Source organism: Cibotium barometz, chromosome 35 (assembly GCF_041138505.1).
Source record: "Cibotium barometz isolate CiBa-2024 chromosome 35, ASM4113850v1, whole genome shotgun sequence".
Lineage (NCBI taxonomy): Eukaryota > Viridiplantae > Streptophyta > Polypodiopsida > Cyatheales > Cibotiaceae > Cibotium > Cibotium barometz.
The window spans coordinates 47253307-47271726 of record NC_141080.1 but is presented as its reverse complement, the minus strand read 5'-3'; the positions used below and the strand labels follow the sequence as shown (position 1 = coordinate 47271726).

The window sequence follows — 18420 nt, the reverse complement described above, 5'->3', positions numbered from 1 at the left end:
TTAATGTACCATGTATGATCAGAAATTGATCTTGAATCAAGGGGCTTTTCAAGATTTTATGCTTGTTGAGCTTGGCAAAGCAGCAGGCAAGACTTTTATGCCTTGAACCCTCAGAAATCAGCTTGCAGTCAAGGGGCTTTTGCTCAATTTCTGTTCGGGACTGTTGTATGCAGTGGTCGGGACTGTAAAAGTCTGATTTTCACTCATTTGGACAGCCAGGAGAGCATTTATTGCTGCTGTACTTACTGGTACAGATTTGGTACAACTTTGTGCAAGTTTTGGCATGGCTGTACATTGATTTGAGTGAGGAAAAGGCTCATTTTCAGCTGCTGTACTTGCCGGTACAGGTTTGGTACATCATTGGTGCGCACTTAGTACTGTTGTACAGTACTTTGGAAGGGGAACAGAGCACATTTAAGGTGCTGTCCTAAATCTGCAGCAACCAGATTTTGGTGATTTCATCACATACAGTGGGAGTAGAGTTGCATTCGTGCTTCCGCAGTGGGAGATAAACTTTGGGAGAACAACTGTGAGCACTTTGTGTGCTTTGGTGCAGTGTTTGCACATCTTGCAGGGAGTCAGGCATTGACACAGGTTGCATATTGCTATGGCAACCCCACAGGTGAGAGCTCTTCATTGCTTCACATCAAGAAGCTTGAAGGCTCACATAATTATGACATTTGGCAAACCCAGTGCTATAATGTGTTGCTCCAGAAGGAGCAGCACAAGCCTATCAAAGAAAGGGGTGTAATGCCCGCTTCTCTTACTGCTGAAGAATGGGAAGATATGGATGAGCTGGCAAGATCTACTATCATGTTGTCTGTGTCAGACTCTTTACTTTTCAACATTCGTGAAGAGAAGACAGCTTGGGGAATGTGGCAAAGATTGCAGGACTTGTATGCCCAGCAAAGTGCCTCAAGCAAAGTGTAATGGTTGAAGAAACTCATAGGTCTTCAAATGAAGGAAGGGGCGTCTATGACAGCCCATCTAAATGAGTTTAATGGTGTTGTCAGCCAGGTCATCAATCAAAAGTTGGCAATGGACGATGAGTTCAAAGCCACCTTTCTCTTATGCACTTTGCCAGAGAGTTGGGACACATTCAGGACAGCCACTAGCAATTCGAATGCTATGCTGTCATATGCAGATGTTGAGGGTGCTCTTCTTCAAGAGGAGATGAACAGGAAAAACAACTCTGTTGGAAAGTCCAATGCAATGAATGCACGTGGGAGATCCCAGCAAAGGGGTAAAAGCCAAGAACGGGGAAGGAGTAAGTCCCGCTCCAAAAAGGACTTGGAATGCCATTATTGTGGCAAGAAGGGACATATCAAAAAGCAATGCTACAAATGGAAGAATGATCAAAAGGAAAAGGGCAAAGGAAAAGACAAAGACAAAGATGAAGCCAAAGATGCAAAGCCAAAGGGCAAAAGTGGAGTCAAGATTGAAGAAGTCAATGTGTCACATGCAAGTGACAGTGAGGATGAGGTCCTATTCACGTCTTCACTTGATGCCCATTCACTTCTTGCAGGAGATGGTCATGGTATGCACTCATGGATCATTGATTCAAGTGCCTCCTTTCATGTCACAGGTCGCAAAGACTTGCTTGTCAGGTATACTGCTGGCAATGAAGAAGTAGTTTATTTGGGTGACAACCATGCATGCAAGATTCTTGGCAGAGGTGATGTGAGGCTTGTGTTTTCAGATGGCTCATAGTTTATGCTCCATGATGTCAGGCATGTGCCTAAGATCAAGAAGAACCTGCTTTCTACTGGACAGCTTGATGATGCTGATTATGTTACCACATTTGGTCGTGGAAAGTGGAAGATTAGTAAGGGCTCACTGGTTGTTGCCAGAGGCTCTAAGGTGGACACTCTTTTACTTCATGCATGCAGGTGTTTGTCACCATGCTAATGTAAATGCAACCGAGCTGCCGGAAATCTCTATGTGGCATAGCCGGTTGGGACACATGAGTGTCAAAGGAATGGAGCAATTGTCTCGTTTTGGTTACTTGCCTTCTCTAAAGTTTTCAAGTTTTCAGTTTTGTGAGCATTGTATATATGGCAGGCAACTCCAATGCCCCCACAAGAAAGCTCTTGGACAGAAAGATGCTCAGTTAGAGCTTGTGCATACAGATGTATGTGAGATTGCCTACAGGCAAGAAGGTTTTGCCATGCAAGTGGGTTTACAGGCTCAAAGTTGCACCTGATGCAAAGCCAAGATACAAAGCCAGGTTAGTGGCTAAGGGCTTCAAGCAGGAATATGGTGTGGACTTTGATGAGATCTTCTCTCCAGTGGTCAAAATGACCACACTTAGAGCTGTATTAGCTTTGGTTGCTCATGATGATCTGGATTTGATTCAGATGGATGTGAAGACTGCTTTTCTTCACGGTGATCTCCATGAGGAGATATATATGCAACAAACAGAGGGTTATGCAGTGAATGGAAAGGAGAAGCTTGTATGCAAGCTGAAAAAGAGTCTTTATGGGCTCAAACAGGCACCAAGGGAATGGTATCATAAATTTGATACATTCATGAAATCCCAGGATTTCAAGAGAAGTGACATAGATCATTGCTTATACACCAAGAAAGCTTTGGATGGCAGTCTATTGATCCTCATCTTGTATGTTGATGATATGTTGATTGCCGGGAAATCTCGTAAAGAGATGGATGCCTTAAAGAAGAGGCTGCATCAGACCTTTGATATGAAGGATTTGGGTGGTGCAAATCACATTTTGGGTATGCGGATACTTCGGGACAGAAATCAGCATGTGTTGTATTTGTCTCAGAAGGAATACATTGGCAAAGTTTTGCAGAGGTTCAATATGGATGGGGGGAAGAAGACTAGTACTCCTTTGTCTCCATATGTGAAACTCAGTGCTATGGACAGCCCACAGTCGGATAGTGACAGGGCTGATATGGCCAAGATTCCGTATGCTTCAGCTTGTGGCAGTCTCATGTATGCCATGGTTGCTACCAGGCCGGACATTGCATTTGCAGTGGGAGTGGTTTCTAGATACATGGCCAAACCTGGCAAGAAGCATTGGGAAGCCGTGAAAGGTGTCATTAGATACCTGAAGGGCACACAGGATATGTGCATTTGCTTTGGCAAACAGGATGCATTAGTGCATGGTTACACGGATTCGGATTATGCCGGTCATCCAGATAACCGGAAGTCTACTACCGGTTATGTGTTTACATTCACAGGAGGTGCTGTGTCATGGATATCCAAGATGCAGAAGTGCACTGCCTTATCTACTACAGAGGCCGAGTATATTGCAGCCACAGAGGCTTGCAAGGAGGCATTATGGCTATCTCGGTTAGTGGTTGATTTGGGTTATACAGGGGATATTCCATTGTTGCATTGTGACAGTCAGAGTGCCATCCAGTTGGCAAAGAACCCTGTCTTTCATGCAAAGACGAAGCATGTGGATGTGAAGTATCACTTCATCAGAGAGGTGATAGAGAACAAGCAAATTCAGCTTATTCAAATTCATACGGATGACAACCCGGCTGATCTGTTGACTAAGAGTTTGCCTCCAGAGCGGTTTGCTCATTGCAGACACTTGATGGGCATTGGATGAGGCCAGTTTTCAGCCTTGATATGGCCTTGTATATTATCATGTACATGTTGATTTTTTCTTTTCCTTTACTTAAGGGCACTTTGCCTTTAAGTGGGAGGTTGTTGGGGTAAAGGCATTATGCCCACCCTTATAGTGTGTACTAGCCCATGAGTTTTATAGTACATAGTACACTTAGTACTTTTAATGTACTAAGTGCACTATGTGTACTTGTGCAAATATACATGTGTGATAGGGGAGTCACACACTCATTCCATGAGTTGACTTATCTCCACATCTCTCTCTCTCTCCCTTCTTCTCTGTGTAACATGAAACCCTAATTCTTCTCCCATTCATCCGGGACAAAGCAACACGCCAGGTGGTTTGGGAAGGCGGAGTGGAGAAGGGAGTTTACAAGCTTTCAGCACTCTCTCTCCCAGGTCCTCAGGTTTGTGATGAGTGGCAGTCTGGTAATGGCCACTTAAGTGTGGATACGCTACAGGTGCAGGCTTTCCGGGACCAGATGGTGGATAGCTTGCCAGTTGATGGCAGCAGTTGGCAGGAACTTTCCAGTACTGATGTTAGTGGTTCTTGTGTTCGTCAGTCAGAGGAAACTGAACAGGTAACTTATGCTCTGATGTCTCGTAGTACTCTGGACAAAGAAACTCCTATAGATGAGGATGTTCTTTCCACGGGGACCTTTCGGAAAGCCAGGAAAGTGGCAGTTGATTACTTGCACAAGGAGGTGCATACTCCAGGCTTTGTGGTTCCGGATTCAGAGGGGGTGGTTAACAGGTTTCAGAAGGCCCTCCAGCAGCACCCGACTACATATCCCTCTTCTTTCAGATGGAACAACAAAGGAGAGAGGATGAGGCCCGAAGGAAAAGAGAAAAAGCAGAAAGACGGGACTATGTTGCGTGGTCTTCAGCAGGTTTCCAAGACTTGGTTTTGCACCATAACAGGTGTTGATCCTTGTGAGCAGTGTGATGCCTCTTTGACTCAGAAGCAGAATGGTTCATTGATCTGGTTGATGGACACCAGATTGGACGTGAGCTTCTTGATGAGGCTATTGAGCTCATGGTTGCAGATGACTCTTTGGGAGGCACGATTGCGTTTCCTGTGATTTCTGCGGCATGCGAAGGATCATGGACTCTTTTACACAAGAGGGGGATTGATTGAGGAAGTCCGACTCCACAATGGGAGTGACTCAGTTTGGGGAGGAGATCCGGACACGAGGAGATCTACTTTAGGCCTAGGAGCAATTTTATGGAGCAGTACGAGGCAGTCATCGTTTGCCTTGTCAATGACGGAGGCAGAGTACAGGGCTGCTTGTGATGCTGCTTGTGAGGTGGTGAGGATGCAGAGGTTGCATTGGAGGTTTGGGCTTCCACTGGAGGAACCCATGGTCATCCAAAGGCACTTTGTTCGTGAACAGATCGTTACTGATGACATCTTGCTAGAGTTCTATTCGACGGAGAAGAGTACGGTGAACCTCTTCACGAAGTCGCTATCTCAGGATTTGCTCGGGCGGCACCCCAGCTCCCTGTGGTTGGTCTCACAGCCAGGAGCTGAAAGGGGGTGTTAGAAGTCATCTCCTGTCTATTTTTATACACCAGGGCCTCTGTTGTGGGTGTGCCCGCCCTTATTAGGTGTTTTCTCATTTTTTCCCACTCTCCGTATTTTTCCCCTATTTTTTTCCATTTTTCTGTGGCTTGGGAGGCAGCCCTAAGATGGTAGAAGGACCCAGTTGCTGGCCGACTGCATCAGCATGTTTATGTTCTCATTTTGGAGCTGGCCGACTGGACTGGACAGGTCGTGGACCTTCTGTGCTGGCCGACTGCTGTTTGCAAGTCGTGGGTGTCCTGTCGGCTGCCCTACAGCAGGCCGACTGCTGTTGGGGGCCCATAAAATGGCCCCCAGCCCCCTTGTCAGTATTGTATCATTCCGGGATCTTCTTGTGTATATAGAGCAGAGTTACACGCCTCTCTCTCTCTCTCTCTCTCTCTCTCTCTCTCTCTCTCTCTCTCGTGCTGTGATTTTTTGCATTGCGTTTTGCTCTCGTGTTCCCAGATTTGGTCATCATCTCCGCTGCATATTCTGACAGCTCCCTCCTCTTGCATTTCTGCGTTTTTCAGCCAGTGGACAGATCTGCGTTTTCACGCGAAGAAGCTTGCGTTTCAGGTCAAACAAGGGCAGATTCATCCCCAATTCAATGGGCTGTAGACCCTCTACATCAAGGTGTCAGTTGGCAGCCTCGACGGACTAACGGGTGTTTTTCCAGGGCGGCAGACCTGTTCTTTAGGCGGCATCTACCAAGGTTCCCCGGCGGCTGTTTTCAGGGAGTGGGCGGCAACTAAGTGTCCCAACAAGCTGCGTTTTTGGCCTGCTAGGGCCTGCCTTCCCTCGCCCTGTTCTTGGGGCTCTCTGGGCTCCCCTTTTGGCCTCTTCAAAGGGCCTTCTACTAGGCCCTAGGCCAGCGCCCTTCCTTTTTGGTTATCATGTGCCATCGCCCCCCTGATTGTACTTGTTCTATGTAGCAGCTTTTGATCTGAGGCTTCAACGTTTCCATACTCTTCCCTCTCTATTGCCCCGAATACCTCTGCGTTTTCAGATTTGCAGCCATGGTTGCTGCGTTTTTCTAAACTGATCTTGCTGGTAGCTCTACCTCCACTTGGGCTTCATCTGTTGGACCCGAAGGTACCTTCTCTTCAGCGTTTTTCCTCATAGGAGGTGTGGACACTGATTGACCTGAATTTTCAGGTTTGTAGCCCTTGTTTGGCTGCGTTTTCTTCTCCAATGGACACAGATCACTTGCAGAGGGGGTTTCTTGTTTGGATTGTGGCTTTGGAGGCAGTTTGGTACTTTGGGAGGTTTCTGAATTTCTGATTTCAGTCAACGTTTTTTGGAGCATCTATACCTGTGTTTTGTTCCTGGCCTACGCGGTTTCCCGGTTTCTTCATGTTCCTTGCCTTCTGTTGGCGGTGGAGTGCTATTTTTTGGTGGATAGCAGTGTTTTGGCTGCGTTTTGCTTCCCACGGGAGTTTTCTACACTCAAAGGGGGCCTTTCTCCAGCTACTTCACTTGAGGATCAGTTTCGGAAGCTGTTTTGTATTTGTGGAGACTTTCTTCTGTGACAGGAGTTTACAGATTTTGGAGGAAAGCAGTGATCTTTTCAGAGATCCTGAGCAGAGTTTATTTTGTCCACGCTTGTGTTCTTTGTAGTGTTTGCAGAACAAGGAGGTTGTTTTTCCCTTTGAGGTGTGATCCTTTCACATGGATCATTTATTTGTTGCTGATTCTTGGGATCTAATTCTACTTCTGGAACAGTCTTCTGCTATCTATGATGCTTTTGAGGACTTTGTTACCACTGCAGTTTATATTCCTGCTTCCCTTCCTCATTGTGAGGAGTCTACCTTTGCCCCTCCCCTGTCAGTTCTACATTTGGTTTGCTGCAGTATGCAAGTTTATTGTTTTGGAGGATGGTTTTTTAGACCCACTGGGATGCTTTGGATCTGTGGTTGTTAACCGTGCCTAGGACACAGTGGTACTTCCAGAGTTTTTTGGATTTGGATCAGAATCAAGTTGGGCTTATATCAGTCCGACGATATCTTTTTTCATAGGGATGTGGAGTCCTTTCATCTTGCGATGCCCTCCTCAGTGGCGTGTACTTATGTTCAACATTGGGAAACTCATGGTACAGAGTTTGGGCAGATGGACCCCATCTTTTCTACAGAGTCTTTATCTTGCGATGCCGACCTTTTCAGAGGATGCTTTTGTACAACATTTGGCTAGTCTTGGTACAGAGTTGGAGCACTCCTGGATACACGACATCCGACTTCGGAGAGTGTTCTTACACTTGGGTTTTGAACCATTATTTGGAGCAGCACGTCACAGCCTATATGGTTGTTTTCTTCCAAAGGAGCGGTGTACCTGGCAGCTTGTTCTGTTGCTTTTGTAGCTAAGTTAGTGAGGAGATTGCTTGTGGAGCTTTCTTGGTACCTGTTTCTGCTGTCTTTCCTCTTTGATCGAGGACGGCGTCTCTGGCTTCTTGGAGTTCACTTAGCATCCGGTGCTGAGAGGGGGTGTTAGACATCATCCCCTTCTTGCTGGCTTCCTGTTTGGTGTCCTATTATAGCCTCTAGGACTGACCATGTTAGTTAGAGGGGCTAGTCACCTCTCACATATATTTTCCCACATTATTCCCCATTTTATGGAGTCTTGGGTATTTTCCCAGTCGTGGAGGATTTTATCACCAGTCGGCTGCCTACTCATGGGCATATATATAGCTGGCTTGTCTCCCTCATTTCTCACTGCATGCTTAGCATTGTTTGCTACAGTCCCTTACATACGAGGTTTTCTCCCCTCTTGCTCGGGACATGTATTCCTTTTGGTGATGATATTGAGAGCAGGTTCTCACCTGTGTTTCCTCTCCATCTCTCTCTCACTCTCTCTCTTGTGTTTCCACTTTCCCTTCTTCTGCTGCACATTCTATCAAGCACTACAGTCCTCGTAGTGCTTCTCTACAGGCAGGACAAGTCTAGACAGATCTTCAGCAGAGCATGACTGTGTGCTGACGTCTTCCTGCACAGCCATCCCTTGTACTGGAGTTGTTACGCTTCTTTCTTGTAGGTTACAATCTTTCTTGTACATAATTCATGGCAGTAGTTAGGACTATCTCTCTATCTCTCTTATCCGCATGAGCATTATGATGCTGAGATAGACAGACAACTAGTCTCTTTCTGAATTTTTGCGTCTTTTAGTCTTTTTCATGGTTCAAAATTCCATGGAGACGTTGTTCTACTTTTGGTCTCATTGACCCATTGGGTCTTTTGAAGATGTTAATCTCTCTCTCTCACACACAAAACTTTCACCACTAACCAATTGCCATGTACAAAAGCTTCCGGGGCCGGACCATTGCAAAAATCCGATCGATGTAGTCAAACATGTTCTGGAAAACTTCGCCGAAAGTCGTGGGGGAAGGCTGCAGCAAAGCAGATTGTCAAGAACAAAAAATTGCCCCAAAAACAAACCTCAGCTTTTGATACAACACACGCACGCACGCACGCACGCACACGCAAAAACAAACCCTTTATAATAACACAATTAAACATACCCTGTCCTCCGGATGGAAGCAAGGGTGGATGATGCCATTCATGTCAAGGTAGAGATTGTCGAATTCTAGGTTATTAGGGTTGGGCTTGCTGGTGTCCAATGGCACGGTGACACCTTCGATACAGAGCGGCTCCTCTTCGATAACATCCACCACGATGAGGGGGTACTTGTCTGCTAGCCAGCGGTAGAAAGCAGGCACTCCCATTGCTGCGAAACCCGATCTTGAGCAGATTAAGCGTAATTAAACACCTGCTGAAAGTGGATTTGAGATCTGAGTTCCTGCTGAAGCTTCTCGAAGCTTTACGGTACGAGTTCTGGAACAATCTGAGAGTGCGGGAAGAGGAATCGACGGGGAACGGGAGAGAGAGAGAGACAGAGAGAGAAATCACTCATGCGACGACAGTGCTAGTCGAGCCAACAATTCACGCCTGCTTCTTTAGCTGGTTCCCGAATCCCCAGACACTTTTTCATAGGCCCGCCTCTATTAGGTCTGAACGTGTCCACCAGTACAAAGAAATTAACTAAGAAATCAATTTTATTATGTTTGCACAAGTCTTTTATTAAAATCGATCAATATTAGCAAGGCACCAACAGGTTTACGATTCATTGTTAATTTTACTATGAAGAAACATATACAAATTTATAGAATGACACTAAGGACAAGTGATTCCTATATTGTCAAAAACCACTAAAACAAGATTGTTATTAAGAAATCAATTTTATTATGTCTAGAAAAATGCACAAGTCTTTTATTAAAATCGATCTATATTAGCAAGGCACCAACAGGTTGACGATTCATTGTTAATGTTACTATGAAGAAACATATACAAATTTATAAAATGACACTAAGGACAAGTGATTCCTATATTGTTAAAAACCCTAAAACAAGATTGTTATTAGAAATGTACCTGTTAAAATTTTGAGACTACTTCTGAGGAACAAGGTGGACGCTTCAACTGTTGAATAAGTCTCTCACACAATCCTTACTAAACATAAAAATCATGGTGGAGCTATGATTGAAGCTTGTAAGTGTCTTTACTTTTTGTAGAAAAGCATGAGGGAAACGAAACTCAAAGTTCAAACCAAAATCTACGCAATGATGGCACTGTCGTGTTGTTGTTGGGAGCTTTGTCGGGCAATCCAAATATCACATTTGAAGAGCCTTCTCAAGCCTTGAGGAAAAAAGCTCAAAGAGCCTCTAAAGGAACCTACACTATTTAGAGCTGAGGCAACCGTTGTTGCTCCTCAATCACTTGCTCTATTTCTGGAGACCACATGCGAGAGAGTGGCTTTTGCTTATGTCTCTGTTTTGTGCTAGAGGAGAGATAGAGTGTGGTGGTTATACGAGTGTTGTATATTTAATGAGACTACACTGAAAGCCTATCATAGTTGAGCCACTAGCAACTATGTATACGTTGATCTGTAGGAGAGAGAGTAGCAATCTTTGAAAGCTTGCTGCTATGAGCCACTTGTAGTTATGTGTATGTTGAGCCACGAGAGAGACATCGATGACTTTTTCTTCTATCTCTTGAGATTTTGGGGTTCATAAAAAACATTCCAAATTGTGGAAGCAAAATAATTATTGTAGTGGATTTTATGTTATCCTTTGTTTTTGTTTTTTTTTTGGTGAAGAGACATTACTCACACCACCCCATCTTGTGGAGTGAGAGGAGGGGGAGATTTGAACTCACAACATCCTTGGCTAGAGTGTTCGCCACTAGCCAAGATGGCCGATTCCCCACCCCTTATGTTATCTGGAGACCACATGCGAGAGAGTGGCTTTTGCTTATGTCTCTGTTTTGTGCTAGAGGAGAGATAGAGTGTGGTGGTTATACGAGTGTTGTATATTTAATGAGACTACACTGAAAGCCTATCATAGTTGAGCCACTAGCAACTATGTATACGTTGATCTGTAGGAGAGAGAGTAGCAATCTTTGAAAGCTTGCTGCTATGAGCCACTTGTAGTTATGTGTATGTTGAGCCAAGAGAGAGACATCGATGACTTTTTCTTCTATCTCTTGCGATTTTGGGGTTCATAAAAAACATTCCAAACTGTGGAAGCAAAATAATTATTGTAGTGGATTTTATGTTATCCTTTGTTTTTGTTTTTTTTTTGGTGGAGACATTACTCACACCACCCCATCTTGTGGAGTGAGAGGAGGGGGAGATTTGAACTCACAACATCCTTGGCTAGAGTGTTTGCCACTAGCCAAGATGGCCGATTCCCCACCCCTTATGTTATCTGTAGAGATGCCTTAAAATATGGTTGCATCTTCACATAGAGACCATTTAAAGTCATCTCTACACCCCTTTGTTGCTATAGAGATGACTTAGAATGTGGCTGCATCTTCGCATAGGGACCATTTTTTGCCATTAGTGCATCATGGCTACCTTCTTCAACAATGCACCCTTTATTAAACATAAGTATCATGTCTACATAATGCATCATAGCCAAATGGTGAGCTATCAATATAGTGCCTTTTTTTTCCATGATCAAAGTTTCAAAAAGTTCTTGCACCACTCAGTTGGACTGTGATTCAATTCAGAACACTTGCCTCATCAAGTAGAAGTATTAAGACATGCTTTAGAATAACACGTGCTGTGGAAATCAATTGCTTTTGCCTATAGGTAAGATCCAAACCTATGTTGCAAATTACTAATATTCTCTTTGATGAAAGTTGAAAATAGGACCGTCGGCTACACTAATATAATTCTAGAGCCATATCTAAGATTTATAGTTTTAATATCCTTCCCATCCATAAGATCTTGATAGTGTCATAAAACCTCTCAATGAAGGCAATAACAATACTCTTGCCACGCCAGATGCACACCATGTCACTTTTCAAAACCATGATTTTTGGTTGACAAGGAAACCATGATTTTTGGTTGACTACGAGTTAGTGCAGTGGATAAAGGTCTTGCTTGAGAGTCCCAAGGTCATGGGTTCAAGCCCTCACTGTGCAAGTGGTGGCATGCATTGTTAATCCCAGTTAGGATTAACAATTATATTCCTCCATTTGAGGACATTAATAAGTGTCATGCAAAGGCACTATAAAAGTTGTAACATTATGAGATACTAGCCACCCAAGGCCTTAGTTAGTAAGTTTTGGGTGCCCAAGTGTGAATAAGGGCCAATTGTATGTAAGGTATTTTCTCATAATGAATGGACACAATCACCATTTGTGCTATGAGAGCTCTCGCCTTGTTTTGAGAGAGTGTGTGAGAGTGTACTCTAGTACATGTGCCTTCTTTATGCTTGTATGCTTGTGTAGAGAAGTGTGAGAGAGAGATTGCATTGTGTGGTGGTGTGAGTGACTCTACGGTGCAGCGTGGAGGTGAAGCTTGGAGGATTGTAGCTTCTCGAAGTGAGCTTGGAGACCTCAAGGGACACAAGCTCGAAGCATTTTGGTAAGTTCCCTACACGACGGTTGTGATCTATTGCTTCTTCCAAAGGTGAATGCTTACCACACCTTCTTGGGAGGTGTGGTAGCCCATAACATTTTTAGCGCCGCTGCCGGGGAAACACCCTTGTTTCTTCCGTCTTCCTTTAGTTTTAGCTCCCACTATACAAGTTTCATCATTGCCTTTGCATTCTGGTAGTGCATTGTGTGAGGAATGACTGGATAAGGTTTGAGTGAAAGTAAAGGTTTGTGAGAAATTGGTTGTTTTTGTTGTGTGGGTGAGTATTGGGGTGACCCTAGAGGAAAGCTACACTGTTTTTTTCCTTTCAATTTTGATGTTTGTATCACCAAATTCATGAACGTAAACGAGTAGGGTGATACTCTAGTTTTTGTTTTTTCGAAAAAATCCACAAAAATCATAAAAATAAGGAGCCATTGGTTGTGTTTTGAACTTGCATTACACTCCTTAGGACTAGCACGAGCATTTTGGAGCATCTGGATAGGTAATTTGCACCCAAACTCCTCTCTGTCGACGCGGGAACTTAACCCGTAAAAGTGCAGGAAAACAGTTCACGACGTGAACTATTTCCTGCTATCTCATGGGGTGAACTGCTTTCGCAAATCAGTGTCGAACATCACGAGATTACCTTGCTAAAAATATGTCACCTTATCCTGACATTTCTAACACAACGGGTCCTACATAATTTTATCTCATGAACTAACACACAATATTTCACGACATGAAACACCATCTGTTTCACAGTGTGAACCAATAAGACCTCACAACGTAAACCGCATACCTTTTCACACGACGTGAACCAGTAAATATTTCACAACATGAACTGTTTTCTACAGTTTCACGGTGTAAATGGATCTAGTTTACGAACCAAGCATTGTCAGATTAAGGTTAGGGAAGTGCCTTAATTGAGCAATTTGAGACTAATCAACTTAGATCAAGGCAACGTGGACCTAAAAATTCAAAGTAACCCTCGAGCACGTGAGAGTGCAGAAACTAGTTCACGGCATGAACTACTTACCATTTCACGACGTGAACCATTTAGGGCTTCACGACGTGAATGATTCCCTAACATCTCATGGCGTGAACTACTATTTGTAGCCTCACAGCCAAAAAAATTTAGATCAACAAAACCCTACCAAAATTCAATTGGGGTAGCAAATTAGCTTATCAAATCACATTCACATGCACGTGAGGTCTAGCAAACTCATCGGAGACGACCTTACTCCTGACGATAGTGGATCGAACCACCCAGGATCTTCATATTAAAAGAGTGTGGGTTCAAGCCACTTAGCACCAAGCACTTAATTTAGTGTCTTGAGGAATCTGACCACCATTGATATAAGTAGTGAAGAATCCATGAAAGAAGGGCTACGATTCTCTGGGTTTGGAGAGGAGGAAAACCACCTTCCCCTACACGATCCAGTGGTATCATTTTTATAGCCCGGGGATTTTGTGGTCTCCAAACCAGCAACGACGATGAGGAAGCGCAATTTGTGGGTACAGGCCCGTCAACCAGCATTGGACTAGGTCCAAGGCAAGAATTACCAAAGCAACCTTTAAGTTATAGGCTGTCTAACACTGGAACTCCCAAGATGAGGAGAGACATGGAAAGCGCGAACAGGACACGACAGGTCAATTCTTCTTCCCAACCCTCGAGGAAGTTGAATTAGACTTGAAAAGGGCTAAAGTAGAATGACAACTGCGAGAATTGAGCTTAAGGAAACAAGAGCTCGATACTCGAAGAGCAAGGGCTGAACAAAAGGAAATGGAAAATGTGAATCGATTTCAATCACGTGGCAAGGAACCAGAAATGGTTATGGGCAGGATTGACGGAGGCATCCCAAATTTAGAGCCCATTAATGAAGAGCCAAGAACGGAGGAAGGATTTGATACCCATAACAAAGGGGATAACCTACCTAGGGAAACTATGGAAGTAGAGGACCGCATGTACACAAAGAAAGACATAGAGCAAATGATCAATCATCCCACGTTCTTGCAGGACGTGGAGCTCTTAATTCAAAAAAATCAGGCAGAAGCTGCTAATAATGAGCCACGCTATAATGAAGTGGTCGGACCTACCCTTAGACACGAAATGCCTAGAAGAGCCAATGCAGGAAGAGGACGAGGTCTAGGTAGTGGGGGAGTAGCTCCTCAAAGACCAATGGTGGATCCAAATGTAGATATTAATGCGGCCACAAGGACAGATTTGCTGAATATGGCTACGAAAATGGGCTAAGGAATGGTTAGGGAATTAGGCACTGCTCTAGAATCCAGACCATCCCCAATGAAGCCACACATCATTTCAAAGCTCATATAAAAGTTCTCAGGGGACGGGGACCCGATCCAACATGTTGAGATCTTTGAGTCCACATGCGAAACTTGCGGGCCAGTAAGCCACACATCATTTCAAAGCTCATATAAAAGTTCTCAGGGGACGGGGACCCGATCCAACATGTTGAGATCTTTGAGTCCACATGCGAAACTTGCGGGCCAGTAATGTAACCATGATTCATGCCTTCTTAGTGGCCCGAGAAGGAAAGGCTCATCAATGGTTTCAAACCCTCAAGCCAGAAGATAAGATCAATTTCACTTAGTTCAAGAATGTGTTGATGCCAAGATTTGCCCAAAGTGGTACAGCTGCATAATATCAAACAGAAAGAAAATGAGTCTATGTGAGACTATGTATCCCGGCTAATGCACTTGAATTCGAGATGTGAACTACGAGAGAGGCTAACTGTGATTAGTTTTATTGCCCTGCTTCAGGAGAGGAGTCCAAGATCACAAAATGCATGATTATCTAGTGTTAGCCTGCCGACTGGCTACTTTGGATGCATGTTGTAAGTTGGCAATCGAATATGAAGACAATATGCTTTAATTGCCACAACCTGAAGATGTCAAGGCATGTTGTAAGTTGGCTACTTTGGATGCATGTTGTAAGTTGGAAATCGAATATGAAGACAATATGCTTTAATTGCCACAACCTGAAGATGTCAAGGCAGCTTCAGCAGCAATGACTTCGTGAGTTTCAAGTCACCAAGAAATAGGAACTCGGAGTAAGCAAGTGGGGAACATGATTGTAGATGAACTCAGTAATACCATACTGGACAAATTGAAGGTGAAGGATGGAATAGAAGCATCAGGGCATGGGCATGCTCATCTCTACCCTCGTAGAGATCTCGCATGGTGTTCTATGTGTAGAATGAATCACACCACCACTGAATTCCCTCAATCAAGAGTAAGGCCATTATTCTATTGTGCTCATTGTGTAAAATTAGGGAACCATGAAACTTCCATGTGCAGGTATCCGCCGAGATTCCAAACCGTAGCACAACTGCCGGCACCCAGAGCACTACTGGCCTTACCAGCACCACTAGTGCAAATCATTGCAGCTGCAGGATAGCCAAACCCATCCTATTTACCTAGGGGGATGTTTCAAATACACGACACGTCACCTCTGCCGCCACTTGTTCTACCGCCACAACCACCACATGCTAAAATCAACCAAGTGCTGATTGAGGAGCCATCAGATGAGGGTGAAATAGTGCGTGAGGTAGAAATCAATAGTGAGTACTATGAGGAAGCTGCGGATATTGCACGAGAATTTTATGTCTTACAAAATAACATGCCAATACCAATGTTCTAAACACAGTACAATGGAAAGGTAAGGACATAAACACAAATATGAGGAGGGGGGCACTACAATGTTTTGGTTGCGATGGACATCATCGAATAGTAGAATGTCCTAACAAGAATGTGGTTCATGCACATTAAACTCAGCAAATGGTTGCACCGCCTAATGACATGCCAATGCTTACTTGTACTAAATGTGGGGTTGATCATTTGATCAAAGATTGCCCATATCGTGCAGGTAGTTTTGCTTCCAATTCTAACCAGGCCACTATCAGGACCATAAGTGTGTACCCTGGAAACATCACGACACTAAATGTTCTGACCCGCCAACTAGGGGACAAAGGGAAGAACCCAGGAGATGCCATCACTTCTAGAACTAGCAAGAGGAGAGTGAAAAAAGTGGGTAAAGGTGACACCAGGGTCACAATTCAAGATGGATCTGAAGAAGATACTATTGACACCGGATCCACCCAATCAAGGAAGAGAGTGATCAAGCGCCAAAATCAGACGAGCTTGCCCAGGAGGCGCAAAGAGAAAAACCAACAACCCCTAAGGAGATTGGTGAATACCCAAATGCTGAAGAAGAGATAAGAAAGCTTGAAGAAGCTAGGGCCCTAGTAGAAGAGTGCCAACAACTTCATGAAGCCAAATTAAGGGCTAACTGGGCCAGGGATACAATGTATCCAAGAAACGAACCGATAAGGGATAGAGAATTGGACGTACCTACTCCAATTCCAGAAGAGTCCAAAATCCTCTTGAAAGGGGAAGCGATACTCCTCTGGGTTTTGTATTTTGGTTGCTTTTTTAGGTTTGGCATTATTAGGTTCAATCACAACCGGTGATCCTGTAAGACATTCAACCATGCTAAGCATGCTCTCCTGAGCTTGCTTTTCGTGTTCTGCATATGTCATGTGATCATGATTTTTAATTCGGGGTGGTTGGGTGGGTTCTAGTTTCTTGATTGGTCTATGAGGTGCACTAAGTGAAGAGTCCGAACTTGTTTCATCCTCACTTAGTGACGTACTAGAACTTGTTTCATCTTCTGACTTTCTTTGGATCGTCAGGTTTTCTTTATGTTTGCCCATGCGAGGAGATCGAATTTTCTTTTGGGCTTTTGTATCCTATGTCGCACATATGGGTTTTGAGGTTTGTGTGGTAGCCTTTGAGGTGGATGCTTCTGCATCATGTATAGCTTGTGGCTCTTTTGGGTTTATGTCCACAGGCTCCTTTTCCCTATCCTTTAATTCAACCTTGGTTTCGATAGTTTGTTGTCCCTTGTTTTTCTTAGGTATAGAAGGTTTTCGTTTTTTTTCTTCTTCTTCTTTTGCTTTAAAGCATGTTATTCTACCCATGTTGAGGCATTGTCTTTTGTGTTCTTTTTTACCATTTCTCGTGCCTTGGCTTGTAAGCATGTAAACATTCAAGGGTACCGTGGACAATTGCCCGTTTTGTACACTTAAGATGTTAAGAGTTGTATTTTGTGAGACCAGTTGCATTGAAGCAGCTTGTCTTGGGCAATCTTGGAACATGTGATCAGTGCCACATCGTTCACACATGGGTTACAACGTGTCAATGACTATGGGCATGAAAGTATTCCAAACTGTGCAGTCTGCCACTTTGTGAGGTCCATGACAATAGAAACACTGAAGTGTTCGATTATCTCCTTCTTGAGCAGTTTCTACCCTTTGGACTGTTTGTGTTTGGTGCACGGGAAATGGAGGTTTTAAGTCAATTGTGGATGAATTGGGACACTTTATAGTATCATAATCAAAGGATTTACAATATATGCAGTATAGAAAAACAGGTGCCTTATATGCACAATGGGAATTGGGATGATCGTAGTGATTGCACTGAATACAAGGCATTTCACTCCTCACTTGTAGAGGCATTAAGGATGTTTGTCTGTGAAGGATTTCCTCTTAGAGATGGCGATTGAAAGCTTTTAAGCAAGGTTGCATAGAATTCGGGGAATGACAATTCCGAGATCGATCTTTCTTTTGCCATTGCTTCACTTGATTTAGATGAGGAACATCTCGTAGCATGATTATCTTCCAGCATGTCATCATCTAAACGTACTGCTTCTTTACAACATTGATCAAATGTTTCCAGGTTGGATACAATGATCAAGTTGTATAAGTTATTCTTTAAACCCATTATGAAACATCTCTTCAATTGAGAATCGTTTAATTTCTCCCATGACTCACATCGTGAGTCCAAGAGTTTTATCCGAAGGATAAAATCTCTAATGGCTTCGTTTGGTTTATGCTCAATTGAATAGAGCTCTTTCGTCGCACTCCACCGATCACCTTGTCCTGAAAAACCATGGATAAAGGCTGTTTTCAAGGTTCTAAAGTTGGTCTGATCGTTGGCATCAATGTGATAAACCATCAACTAGCTTTCCCTAGACTAGTCAGTATGTCCAAGGTGTGGGCATCCAGGAAAGAGTTGGTACCTATAGGATTTGTGGAGATGTTAGGTAAAGGACCAAAGCCTAGTGGGATTGAAGTAACAGGGGGTATAAAACCCGATGACACGCTTATATATAAGCATGGCCAATGGTATTGGAAGGTGCATTTGGGGCATAGATCTCAATGGCTCGAAGATGTCAGCCATTGGGTTCAGTCCTTGTGTGATTCCTAGCAATCCCTCTATCATTGCCATATCTGATTGCCTAAATGCTCCTTAATGAGCAAGCACATGTTTT

The 18420-nt window shown here is 43.8% G+C and overlaps 1 protein-coding gene across 2 annotated transcripts in view; it reads right to left on the bottom strand.

The window, feature by feature from the left end:
• The window catches only part of LOC147618533 (5'-3' exoribonuclease 3-like), a 107677-nt gene extending 98488 nt beyond the window's left edge, over positions 1 to 9189 (bottom strand). The window contains exons 1-2 of one of the 2 annotated variants that reach the window (XM_086774990.1): positions 8668 to 9189; positions 8433 to 8535 (exon numbers count right to left, since the gene is read on the bottom strand). In XM_086774990.1, coding sequence (XP_086631116.1) covers positions 8433 to 8535; positions 8668 to 8871 — 307 coding nt within the window. In that variant the 5' untranslated portion in view covers positions 8872 to 9189. The remainder of the gene's footprint in view (positions 1 to 8432; positions 8536 to 8667) is intronic. The other variant, XM_086774991.1, reaches the window with a different exon arrangement.
• Between the last annotated feature and the right edge of the window lie 9231 nt (positions 9190 to 18420).